The 13,946-nt window shown below is 34.9% G+C and overlaps 1 protein-coding gene across 1 annotated transcript; it reads right to left on the reverse strand.

Moving 5' to 3' along the window:
- Positions 1 to 3,822: 3,822 nt before the first annotated feature.
- Positions 3,823 to 8,538, reverse strand: LOC143258111 (uncharacterized). Its single transcript, XM_076517128.1, has 2 exons — positions 8,449 to 8,538; positions 3,823 to 4,297 (listed from the first exon to the last, which is right to left on the reverse strand). The coding sequence occupies exon 2, from the start codon at positions 4,286 to 4,288 to the stop codon at positions 3,929 to 3,931; it is 360 nt and encodes a 119-aa protein (XP_076373243.1). The 5' UTR covers positions 4,289 to 4,297; positions 8,449 to 8,538; the 3' UTR covers positions 3,823 to 3,928.
- Between the last annotated feature and the right edge of the window lie 5,408 nt (positions 8,539 to 13,946).

Here is a 13,946-nt window from a genome sequence, read left to right on the forward strand (position 1 = left end):
ATATTCAGAGTTGGAGTGAATTAAATCATGATAATGAGCTATATACAGAGCTTCGTTTTTGAAAACAACGTTTCGGCTACCTTATTGTTTGTTTATTTTGAATTTCATGCAAAGTTATTCGAGGGCTATCTGCGCTAGCCGTCCCTAATTTAGCAGTGTAAGACTAGAGGGAAGGCAGCTAGTCATCACCACCCACCGCCAACTCGTGGTCTGCTCTTTTATCAACGAATAGTGGGATTGACCCGTCCAATACAACACCCCCACGGCTGAAGAGGCGAGCATACTTAGTGTGACGGGGATATGAACCTGTGACCCTCGGATTACGAGTGGAGTGCCTTAACCACCTGGCCATGCCGGGCTTTGGCTTCTTAGTAGTATTCTAACTATAAATTTGAAACGTGTGTCAAACTCGCAAAAAATGAGAAAAACAAAGTGAAGTGGTTATAGCATCTTTGTTGGGCAGACTGTAGAAAGTTCCTTTCTACTAAGAGTTCAATAAACCTGAAAACTTTTACTATAAACAAACGAACGTACAGATACAATCTATTTCATGGTATATAAATGTAAAATGTTTGGTTTTCTTATATCCGAAATACTTCCATATTATGATGAACAGCAAAATAAACGCATTTTGTTCTATATATTTGAAGACTTTACCTTTTACCTTTCACTTAAGCTATTTCAGTTATAATGGATGTTCGTTCTCTTACTATATCCACGTCTTACTGTCCGTTACAGCTTTAAAGTTTACTTCAGAGCCAACTATTTCTGATTTATACCAATAGATGGCACCAACCCCTAAATGTGTTATATTGCAATAAGTCATAATCCAGTGCAAAAATGTGTGCGTAAGTTTTCAGATAGCGAAGCCACATCGGGCTGTCTGGTGAGTCCACCGAGAGGAATCGAACTCCTGATCTTAGCGTTGTAAATCCATAGACTTACCACTGTATCAGCGGTGGCCTCAATGTAAAAGCGGAGTCTATGTAGAGTGCTATCGAAGTTGTTGGCGGAACATCGGAACATTTATTGAAACATCGTTAAGTAGATGAATTTAATAGAATTCTCATAATGTTGGAGAAAATTTCATTCTCCCCGTCGCGCCAAACATACTCGCTCTTTCAGCTGTGGGGACGTTATAATATGACGGTTAATCCCACTATTCGTTGATAAAAGAGTAGCCTAAGAGTTAGCGGTGGGTGGTGATGACTAGTTGCCTTCCCTCTAGTCTTACACTACTAAATTAGGGACGGCTAGCACAGATAGCCCTCGAGTAGCTTTGTGCGAAATTCAAAAACAAACAAACAAAAATTTCATTCAGCAATCTCCTCTTAAAATCAGATGAGGAAAGTGTCTATCTACGTTACATTAAATAAAAATGCGTTTGGTTTATTTTACTTCCCAAATCACTCTCACATCTTACATTTTTTTCAGCTGTGAATATTTTTTATATGCATTGTTCGTTCGTTTGTTTTAAGCCCAATTCTACAATGGGTTATTTAAGCTACGCCTACCGCTGAAAATTCAATTCTAAAAATATTAAGCTCAGCACTATATTATGGATTTAAGGGTCCTGTTTTGACGTCCACTTTGCCAAAAGGTCATGGAGACATGGGTGCGTTATAAGAGTGAGAGTAAAATCTGAATGTTCGACCCGAGTGGACTCAACAGGTGTTATTAAGAATTTTCCTTCATTCTAGTCTCAGAATTAGAGAAAACTAACGCAGTTATCTTTAGAGTAACTTTGCGCGAAATAAAACAATAATTATATATGATATATATATATCTATGCTATAAAGAAGTGAAAAATAATCTAAATATTAAAAAATATCGTTATTTTAAAATTAAAACTAAATGAAAACTTAATGAAAGCCATGATTTCAACTGTTTCTGTCGAATTTCGCGCAAAGCTACTCGAGTGCTATTTGCGCTAGCCGTCCCTCATTTAGCAGTGTAAGACTAGAGGGAAGGCAGCTAATCATCACCACCCACCGCCAACTCTTAGGCTACTCTTTTCCAACGAATAGTGAGTTTGACTATAACATTATAATCCTTCCACGGCTGAAAGGGCGAACATGTTTGGCGCGACGGGGATGCGAACCAGCTACCTTCATATTACGAGTCGCACGCCTCAACACGCTTGGCCATGATGGGTCTTTTCCACATATAGCACGATAACATGAGGGGTATGAACATCTTCTTGAGTTATTAGCAATATGATATCTCTCGGATTTTTTTCACAAGATTTTTATGTTTAAGATACTGACTTAATTAATGAGAGCTTTGAAAGACTGTATTATTTTTGTTATGTTATAGCCTAGTCATTTCTCTCGTTTACATTGTCCATCAATGTTTCCTTTATTGCCATCTCTCTGTAGCTTCTGTTACTAAAACACATACTGAATATTGTAAGGAATACCACGAGCTAAATAATTGTTTGTTCAGGATTTCGCGCAAAGCTACACGAAGGCTATCTGCGTTAGCATTCCCTAATTTAGCAGTGTAAGATTAGAGGGAAGACAGCTAGTCCTCACCACCCACCGCCAACTCTTGGGCTACTCTTTTACCAACGAATAGTGGGATTGACCGTAACTTTATAACGTTCCCACGGCTGAAAGGGCGAGCATGTTTGGTGTGACCGGAATTCGAACACGCGACCCTCGGATTACGAGTCGAACGCCTTAGCACACTTGGCCATGCTAGGCCTAAAGCTCAATAATAAAACAACAATTATCAGTCAAACAAATATACCATAAAATGCCAAAAATATTTTGATAGTGCAATGTAACACTTTAAACACTTTACAGTTTGGAACGCATAACTGGATTAACAACACTTGCTGATTATTAAATTTTCTACTTTAATAAATATTACGCCTTTGTGATAAAATAACATTATGAACAAAAAGTACTGTAACAACGTATACTTTGACATTACGTAATACAACGCTTTCAAGTTGTTACCTCATAATTTTAATATAGAAAAATAAATCATAATTTATCATAGTGGGTTTGTAATGGTGGTGTTTTCTCGTACAGACCCGAAAGTAATATATATTTTGACAGATACGATGAAAGTATATAAAAAAAAATATTCAATTTTCAATTTCAGTTGAATGAAAAATTAAACTAGACCCGTGTGTGATTTTCATTTCACCTGATAATTGTAATTATCGGCTCGGCATGGCCAAGCGTGTTAAGGCGTTCGACTCGTAATCTGAAGGTCGCGAGTTCGAATCCCCGTCGCGCCAAACATGCTCGCCCTTTCAGCTGTGGAAGCATTATAATGTTATAGTCAAACCCACTATTCGTAGGTAAAAGAGTAGTCGAAGGGTTGGCGGTGGGTGGTGATGAATAGCTGCCTTCCCTTTAGTCTTATACTGCTAAATTAGGGACGGCTAGCACAGATAGCTCTCGAGTAGCTTTGTGCGAAATTAAAAAAAAAAAAAAAATCTGTGGAAAATAAATAAATAAGTCTTCCGATAAAACTTGATATTAAGTTAAACATGTCAGATTTATTAATTTTATATTAAATTCTTAATGAATCTGTTTTGTTTTTAATCGCACACTAGGCTAACTGTTCTGTGTTCAGTTATAAGCTCACAGACTTACCACCGAGCTACATGTTTTATAAGACATTGGAATTTGTGAATAGTTGTAACAACGAGATATCGCAACAATCACCTATATTGTTTTCTTCCTTCTGATAATAGTAGCAGATTTACGTGTAAGTAAAGTGATTACAGGTACTTGCAACATACACTTTTTATTTGATTTTGTCTGTATAATACATAGTTTTAATACATTCAAAACAGTGATTCAGATTCTTGTATAATTGTGTTGTTCAATGACGGTTTCTTTAGTGCAGAATTATTGAAAAATTAATTATATATTATTTTCCAAATCTCTTGTAGTCATTATTATCATGTTTATTTTATTTTTGCTACAACACCTCTTCCAAATCTCAGGTGACCGTAGTCATCAAATCTATAAGGTGGTGCTTGTACGTTGACTAAATCTTCGTCTTTAAGGTCAGTAATTCCTGGTTGAAGATTGCTTTCGTCTTCGTCTTCTTCTACGCTGGTGTGAGAGTTTGGGTCACTTGTGTAGACAGTGAGTCTGTTTGTGTTAGGTTGTAACACTGTGTAACCACGAAACTTGTTGATGAACGGGATAACCAGTTGAGCTATTTTCTGAAGTTGAGACGGTATTAAAACCGGTGTTGAAGACGAAGCTGACACGGATAGGTAAAGAACAGAGAAAAGTGCAACACAACAAGTAATCTTCATGTCTTTCTTCTGTAAATATAGGTTAGGTTAGTGTTAAATCTACGTCTATGGACAGAGATATAATTAAAATAGTCAGTTTATTCTCACTATTCTGAAAATAAAATATGTAAGGATATAGAAACATTGCAAGAAAAGTAGTAAGATAACTGTGCTAACATTCCATTAGTTTGATCTTAAACTTACGTATGCATGTAATTAATAAAAATCAAAACTGAACGTTGTAAAATTTATAGAAATATTTTCATCTGCGCTCTTGAACCATTTTTTGGCTTAAAAATAGCTTATAGCTCTAAATTACATAAAGCTGGTAAAGAAACTGTAAAAAACATACAAAAAAACCTTTGATTTTATAATAATAACAGATTTTTAAAAAAATGCGTTGTTTTTGATGTTCATTACAGAAAAATACCGACTACTAATTGGAAGATTGGCGGAAAGAAAACAACAATAACAAAACTAAAGTACGCTTATTATAATTTAGCTGTCTATGTTATGTTCTGAACGTGAATAACGTTTGTTATTCATACATCCTACGAGTCGAAACAGGCTTGAACAAGTGAAACAAAGTTTGTTTGTAATTAAGCACGAATACAAAGTGGGTTATCTGTGCTCTGTTCACCGTGGGCATCGAAACCGTGATTTTAGCGTTGTAACTCCGCAAACATACTGCTGTGCCACTGACTTGTAAGAAAAAGAATTTATTTAAACATTTGCAAAGTTATTTAACTTGGTTTCGTTTGTTTGTTTTGAATTTTGCGCAAAACTACTAGAGGGCTCTCTGCGCTAGCCGTCCATAATTTAGCAGTGTAAAACGAGAGACAGAGCAGCTAGTCATTATCACCCACCGCCAACTCTTGGGCTACACTTTTACCAACGAATAGTGGGACTGATAGTAATATTATAACGCTCCCACAGCTGAAAAAGGACGAGCATATTTGGTGCGACGGGAATTCGAACCCGCGGCTAGTATTAGTAAAGAAGGTTTTAAAACAGCTTTTTAAACACAAAATATTTTAGTGGATAAAATTGTGATTACATAAATTAAACAAGCACTGTAAAAATTAATACATATTATCCACTGCTGAAAAGTAGGCATGCTTGGTGTGAGAGGGACTCAAACCCGCAACCCTAGGATTACGAGTTGAGCACACTAACCATGTGATCTACCGTATAATGCAGTTTTCATGATCTTGCTTCATGGAGACTTACGAGTTAGAAAATGTTATATTTAAATTTCACTTTTTGTTTCTACTGAAATTATACATTAAGTTAGTGTTAGTTATTTTTAATTTATATTTTTATTTAGTAATATGTATGTTAGGGCACTTAGTAATATGTGTGTTAGTACATTTACTAATATGTATGTTAGGACATTTAGTAATATAGAATATTACTTTTCTTAGGCTTGTCAGTGGCTCAGCTGTTAGTCTGAAGGCTTGTCATATAAAAAACTAAGTTTTGGCGCCGCAGGTGGGGGACATCACATGTAGCCCACTGTGTAACTGGGTGCTTACCAGTTATAAGGCAAACTTTTTGGTAATTAATACAAGGAAACCTGTTAAAATAAACTGAAATATGACATATTACTTTTATAAAAAATCAGGAAAAAGAGTGATTAATCAAACACTAATATATTTGTACAAATTATTTTAGGAAGTATTAGAGTAAATTAGCTTGTGAGGTCTTTTGCGTGCTCAAATACACCAGTCGAAGGAGTTCGATCTTGCGAGTCTAAAACTGTAATTTGATCTCATACCGTGTGTTTGTTTGTTTTTGAATTTCGCACAAAGCTAGTCGATGGCTATCTGCGCTAGCCTTCCCTAATTTAGCAGTGTAAGACTAGAGAGAGAGCAGATGGTCATCACCATCCACTGCTAACTATTGGGCTACTCTTTTACCAACAAATAGTGGGATTGACAGTCACATTATAACGCCCTCACGGTTGAGAGGGCGAGCATGTGTGGCGCGATGGGGATGCGAACCCGCGACCCTTAAATTACGAGTCGCACGCCTTAATACGCTTGGACATGCCGGGCCACATCTCATACCGATCGAGAGATGACGGAGCTATGAGCTGAAAGGTGTGTACTTCAAGAAGAAAGAAACAAACAAACAGAAAAAGCCCTGAGCTCTACTCTGAACCACGGCTGAGAATCCATATAATCTAGATACACTGTTCTTAAACCCTTGCTAGTCATAACATTTAAGAACTTTCTCGGATAGTTCTGTGAAACAGTTAATGGTTTACGAAATTCTTAAATATCATTTTGTCTTCCGGTACGGACATTTATGAACACACAACGCTAAAATCCGGGACTGGATCACCCTAGATCAGAACAGAAGATAACTTAATGTGGATTATCTTCAAAAGAGATAACTTTCAATTTGTGTATTGAATTAGAAAATAACTTAAGAAAGAATTTAAGTGGTTTGTTTTTGAAGTTGCAATAAAAAAGAAATGTATAGAAGTTTTGTTTGGCTTTAGAACAAAGCCATATTGGGCTATCTGCTGTGTCCACTGCAGAGAATTGAACCCCAAATTTCAGCGTTGATAGTTCACAAACTTACCGTTGCTTCACTGGGGAACTCTATAGGATACAAAATCACTTTTGAAGCTGTCCATATCTCAATTTATAGCGTCTTGCTTTTATAAATTATATACATATATTTATATATTTATCTTTCAAAATAATCAAATTATAACGCTTTCTTTTCGACCTATTGGGTTTACGAAAATGTTTTAATTTTTTTTCAGATGTGATTATATCAAAATGTTATGAAATTCAAGATTCACGTTATATATTCAGCCGGATTGTAAAGTAACCCTGAATTTGCCAGCTGAACCCAATGGGTTATATTTAAATTGTTACAGAATTTTATACAATTATTTGTTTAACCACATTCGATTATGATGCTTATTTAACTAGAAGCTTTCTTTTTTCCAGTATCTCTTAATAAAAGCACATTTACTGAAAAAGGTATAACAATGTTATTTTTTAGCCACAGCATTATGGCTCATAAAAGGGCTCTGGGGTTCTTGTTTGTTTATCAAGTTCATACATTTAGCTAATTGCTTCCTCATCTCTTGACCAATTTGAATTTTGTACTCGAGAAGTCAAACCCTTTCGATTGATGTAAGTCAACGGATTTACACCGCTAAAATTAGGGGTTCGATTCCCCTCGGTGGGCTCAGCAGATAGCCCGGTGTGGCTTTGTTATAAGAAAAACAAAAGTTCTAATCCTGCATAAAAGAAATTCAAATACCGCGGCTACTGAAGATTCTCTGTAGTTTAAACTTTAGATGTTTCATCAAATAATCGAAAAATTGACAACAACCTAATAGTCCTTCTGGTAATGAACTTCGATACTTTAGTCTTTTAATTGAAGGGCACATGACTATATAAATATATGTATATACATATTATGAAACTATTTGACTTATTTGAGATATCTTTAATTCCAAAAAATAATTTCGAAATGTAAGAACAAATCGAATTGAAAGTTTCAAACCAAACATTCTGTACAAAAATGTATTTTATAACATAGGGAAAAGGTTTACAGCAAAAATATCATTCATATGCTCCAGGTTCCTTATAGTGCATTCCAAGAAGCATTTGTGATAGAACTGTAGAAAACGTTTTCACGTATTTGAATTACTTCGAAAGAAACTAAGTTTGAATTTCAAAGTTTTAACGTCATCAACAGGCAATAAAAGTTATGGCGAACTCGAGATTATATTACATTTGTACTTAGTTGAAAGAGCATCAAAATGAGTAATATATAAATCAAGATAGAAAGTTGAAGAAAACTAGGAAGTGGGTAAAATTTATCTAGGCTTTCTAATCAGTACATCAAAACATCGGTTGATGTTTCCCGTTATGTTAAAGAAATGAAATATAGTAGAATTTATTTCCACAAATAACTTAAGTAGTTCTATTCGTAGTTCTGTGAAAGAAAGCACTTGTTAAAATTTAAACTATGATATTCATAGTTTAAACAAGACCTCTTCAATAGTAAAGTTCAAACAATTATGAAGATATAGCTTATAAATTATACAGCTCAGCTTAAGTATTTACTCACTTTTGTTTTGTGGTGAAATAAACTTATGAAACAATTATTATGAGTCGTATTATATATTTAAAAAAAACTTGTATAAATACCAGAATATCAATCGCTGAAGTCACCCTAGAATTCTCTTCCAGTAACCTGTTGTCTTGTTATCTGTTACCTGTTGCTTTAGCAACGTGAATATTCGTGATTTTATATAGTTCTGATCCTATAGCAGAAGATACTAAGGTGAAAACAGCGCATGTTCTGCGAGGGTTAAGGTCAGCGCATGAGCAATGAATTGTTTATTACATTTGGCTTGGAAAATGATTGGAGGAAAATATTTCAAGGGAAAGTGTGTAAATAAAAAGAATTCAAGGATACAAATAATAATAATAATAATAAATATTTTATTTTAGAAAGAGTGGAAGACGTGATAAATTTAATAAGAACGAACGGTTTGTCTGTAATAAAGTGTATAGGATTTACAATGTAACTGATTTTGCGCAGCAAGTTTTATTAGAGCCCGGCATGGACAGGTGGGTTAAGGTGTTTGACTCGTATTCTCATGTTATTAATGTATTCATCATTACCTCATCAATTTTTTTAATGTTTTAAGAACTCACAATGTGTATACTTAATATACACCGTGAGATGGTCAGGATAACCTCCTACGGAGAGGTAGGGAAAAAAGTAGTGGCGGTAGGTGTGCTTTATCTTACACGCTTTCAACAACCAGCTCTTAATATCCTTTCACATTGTTTCACGTTATTAATTAATTGACGATCATTGGCCGTGGAAGTGTCTTATGGTACGAAGGTTTAAGGTCCGGGTCTTATTAGAAAATAAGTATTACTTAAAAACTACTCTTCATATCAGCGATACAGTGACTTCTGTCGCATGAACTTTGTCTGAGACTATATATTATTGCAATAGCGAGAACCATTTTCATCATTGCATTTCTTCATAGAGAGTGCTCGTGCACTTTCTGAGATATGTAAGACGTTTGTGTGCCTTCCCCCTATTGTGTATATTTGTGTGCTTTGTTATGACAAAGCTACATCGAGCTGTGTGTACTGTATCCACCGAGAAAATCAAAACCTCGATATTAGTGCTGTAAAACAAAAGACTTACTGCTGTCCTACCGGGAGATGAAAAATTTAATATTTTTTTTTTTTTGATGCAAGAATGTGATGCTCTATATATGAATGTTATTAACATTAACTTACGTGGAAGATAATAAATGCTCAATAACTTCAGGAATAGAGCGGAGGGGTTGTGTAAGCCCTATTAACATGCCATCTCTCTTATTCTAAATTAGCTTTCCACAAAACTAGGTTACGTTTGGCATAGCGACCAAGGAGTAGTTAGAAAGCAGACATACAAACACACAAATATTTTTCATCATTGGATTGGAATTTCGCACAAAGCTAGTCGAGGGCTATCTGTGCTAGCCGTCCCTAATTTAGCAGTGTAAGACTAGAGGGAAGGCAGCTAGTCATCACCACCCACCGCCAACTCTTGGGCTACTCTTTACCAACGAATAGTGGGATTGACCGTCACATTATAACGCCCCACGGCTGGGAGGGCGAGCATGTTTAGCTCAATTGGAATGAAAAATACACTTTAATACCAGTTTTATTTTCAAGTTTTCAAGCATTTATTAAAATTGTAATAAAAATAAGTTTATACTTCAGTTCTTTTCAAATGTTCAAATATAAATCACAAAAATAATAAACTTAGAAATTTAAAGCTCAACATTAACTTTTGAAATGAGAGAACAGACGTTGTTTAATATTGGTGTCGAATTTTATTCCGCACACAGGATATTCTATACTAAATTATTAGGAACCAATCACACTGTCATTTACATTTCAAAATGTGACGTAACTTAGAGAATAAACGTATAGTTTTTCCTGTATTATTGTTAAGCGTCTCTTAGCATAACTGTATTACTCAATAATTACTTTTAGCGGTGGACAGTAAACGTAACTCAAAGGTTTGTCTCTGAGTGAAAGTAAGAGAACAACACAATAAAGTTTCTTTAAATAAATTAAATTAATACATTAATTTACACTTTCCTACATTAACTTAAAAGTTTTTTCTATCGCTGGAGACATGTACTTCTCCCACATTAACTTAAAGTTTTTCTATCGCTGAAGACAGGTACTTTTTCCAAATTATTTTAACGTTTTTCTGGCACTGGAGACAGGTACTTTTTCCACATTAATTTAACATTCTCCATCACTGGAGACAGGTACTTTTTCCACATTAATTTAACGTTCTCCATCACTGGAGACAGGTACTTTTTCCACATTAATTTAACGTTTTCCATCACTGGAGACAGGTACTTTTTCCACATTAATTTAACGTTTTCCATCACTGGAGACAGGTACTCTTCCCACACTGACTAAATGTTTTTTCCATCACTGGAGACAGGTACTTTTTCCACATTAATTTAACGTTCTCCATCACTGGAGACAGGTACTTTTTCCACATTAATTTAACGTTTTCCATCACTGGAGACAGGTACTTTTTCCACATTAATTTAACGTTTTCCATCACTGGAGACAGGTACTCTTCCCACACTGACTAAATGTTTTTTCCGTCATTCGAGACAGGTACTTTTGCTTATGCACAATAATATTTCGTCCGCCTTGTATAATCGTTCTGTTCATCTAACTACGTTAGTATCACTGATCTATCTTTAGACGTAATGATTGTTATTGTGAACTTGAAAACGTAAAGCTTACAATTACACTGTCGGCTGTCTGTTCTACAAACAGGACAGGTTACTATTTAATAAATATACTCTACAGATATGACATGTTACTATTTAATAAATATACTCTACAGATATGACATGTTACTAGTTAATAAGTATTGTAAGCATTATAAACTATAAAATTTTTCGCTCACTCAAATTAAAATGAAATGTTAATTTGTTTTGGACATTCACGTAAAGCTAATTTTGAATGGTGAAAGAATAAAAAGAAATACGCATCTTGACCACACACTAATCAACTAGTGGGGTTTCACCGTCGCCCCTATAGAAATTTCAAAGCGTGAATTTTGTGGAAGTTGGAGACAAACCACGAACCCCCAGAATTTTACTATTTGGTACGTCAACTATTAATTCACGCCTGGTCCAAAGTTAAAAGTAAGTGACTTGGAACGGTCTCTAAATGTTACTCTGTTATTTTACTTTATTTAAAGCTAAGAATGTATCAGTTAAACCATATTATCGAGCCAAAGCTAGGCCTTTTTTAGTATTTATTCCTGTTTCTGTTCGCTCTGCATAAGTAAAAAAAACAAAATTACGTATTGTTAGTTAAGGAAGGAAAATCCATTGACGAGGTGAAAATAAATGCTACTTTTATGACTTAATAGAGTAAAAAATACTAAAAGGTAGATTTTTAATATGGTTCTTAAAAGTTATATTAACACTTTCAGTTGTGAATATTGTCAAATTGAGAAATAGCTACTACACATTTCTAAAAGTTTTTTCATTAGGCCTTTTATATATAAGCTGGAAAGACTGGAAAGTCAATGTAAGTAAAGAATTACACACTTCAGTGTGTGCGACTAACATTATGTTGAAGAATTTATATTTCGTACATGTTAGATAACACAAAGTCTCCAACATATAGTTAGTACCATTATTACTATAACACACATAAAAAAAATCACAGTACGTCTAACAGAGCTATTGTGTAAGTCGTCCTTGAAATATAAATCAATGTGATGAAGCTAACACAGCGACTTGCAATGTGCTAATAACAACAAATTATAGACAATATTAGTAAAACATGGGAATGTCCGCATTGTTCTAAACGTAAATTAAGTTTTCCACCTAATTGGCAAAACATTTAGTTCGAAGCCATCTGTACTCTAACGGTAAGAAACAAATCGTGCATTGTTTTCTGAGAATCAAGTATTGCGTTTCCTCAGTCTTACAAACAACATCAATTGGAGACGACGGCAATTATGGTGTTTGACTTGTTTCCTGAGAAACATCGCTTGGTTTCAATATTTTAATGGTTAAAATCATCTTCTGAGGCACAAACATAGCTTTGTTTTAACATGTTAATGGTTAAAATCTTCTACTCAGGTACAAACGTAGCTTTGTTTAATATTTTAAGGGTTAAAATCTTCTACTCAGGCACAAACATTGCTTTGAGTTTTAATATTTTAGTGGTATTTGCTTAGTTTTTGAATTTCGCTCAAAACTATACGAGGGCTATCTGCGCTAGCCGTCGGTAATTTAACAGTGAAGGGAAGGCAGATAGTCATTACCACTCACCGCCAATTCTTGAGCTACTCTTTTACTACGAATATTGGAATTGACCATAACATAATAATGCATCTACGGGTAAAAGAGCAAGCATGTTTAATATGACGGGGATTCGAACCCTCGTCCCTAAGATTACGTGTCGATCTCCCCTAACGACCTGACCACGTCGGACCAAATTTTAGGGGTGAAAATGTATTGCTCATGCACAAACATATACTCGGTTTAATATTTCAAGGGTGAGAATCTACCATTCAGACATAGCCGTATTAAATGCTGAAAACTGGACTTAGTAATTTGATTAACTATAGCCGATGAATACCTATATTTCATGCTGATCTTAATGTTTCATGTTGTACATGGTTCTATAGAAGACATACATTTTGAATTAAGACTAACGTTTGTGTACCAAAGAAAAGGAAAAAAAAAGATACATGACGTACAACCGGGTTAATACATTTTCATTACAGATTTCTTGATTCTAAAATCCACGTTCTGAAAAGGGTTTTGTAGACGGTCATATGTGATTATAAATCCATCTTCTGAAGGGAAGATGCAACACAAAAGTAGAACATTTACATGTGGTTAGTTTGAAAGAGGAAAATCATAGAAGGTCGAATGAAATATCAGTACTCTTTGACAGAGGTATGTTTCTACTTCTTTATAGATTAGGAAAATGTTTCCTATACGAGGATGATTCAGAGAAACATAAATTCATGCTCGAAATGTTCTTGGGTTACTTAAACGGTTTGTTATTATTTTACTTCCGATTCCATTTTTCAATAGCTTAAACTTTCTTCTTTGTAAGACTTACATATTTTCAATTAAGACACCTGAGTACGTCCGCTTTTAAGAGTTGAAAAAGTTTGCTTGCTTGGTTTGTTTTGAATTTCGCACAAAACTACGCGAGGGCTATCTGCGTTAGTTGTCCCTAATTTAGAAGTGTAAGAATAGAGCGAAGGCAGCTAGTCATCACCACCCACCGCCAACTCTTGGGCTACTCTGTTACCAACGAATATTGGGATTGATTGTCACATTATAACGTCCCCACGGTTGAAATGGCGAGCATGTTTGGTGTGACGGGGATTCGAACTCGTGACTCTCAGGTTACGAGTCGAGTGCCTTAACCACCTGGCCATGTTGCGCCGAGTTGAAAGAGAAATAAATGAAATTGAAATAGATGTCGTGTATTCATTCTACTAGAATAACTCCTGGGAAATAAAACATAACTATTGAGTACAATTAACAAAGACGTGATTATCTGAAGCAATTAAAGAAATAAGCGGAACATTATAGAGATGATTAACAATTATTAACAGA

The sequence above is a fragment of the Tachypleus tridentatus genome, chromosome 7 (assembly GCF_004210375.1).
Source record: "Tachypleus tridentatus isolate NWPU-2018 chromosome 7, ASM421037v1, whole genome shotgun sequence".
NCBI lineage: Eukaryota > Metazoa > Arthropoda > Merostomata > Xiphosura > Limulidae > Tachypleus > Tachypleus tridentatus.

Excerpts from the sequence above, each read along its gene's own strand:
- LOC143258111 (XM_076517128.1), bottom strand. The coding sequence starts at position 4,288 with ATGAAGATTACTTGTTGTGTTGCACTTTTCTCTGTTCTTTACCTATCC.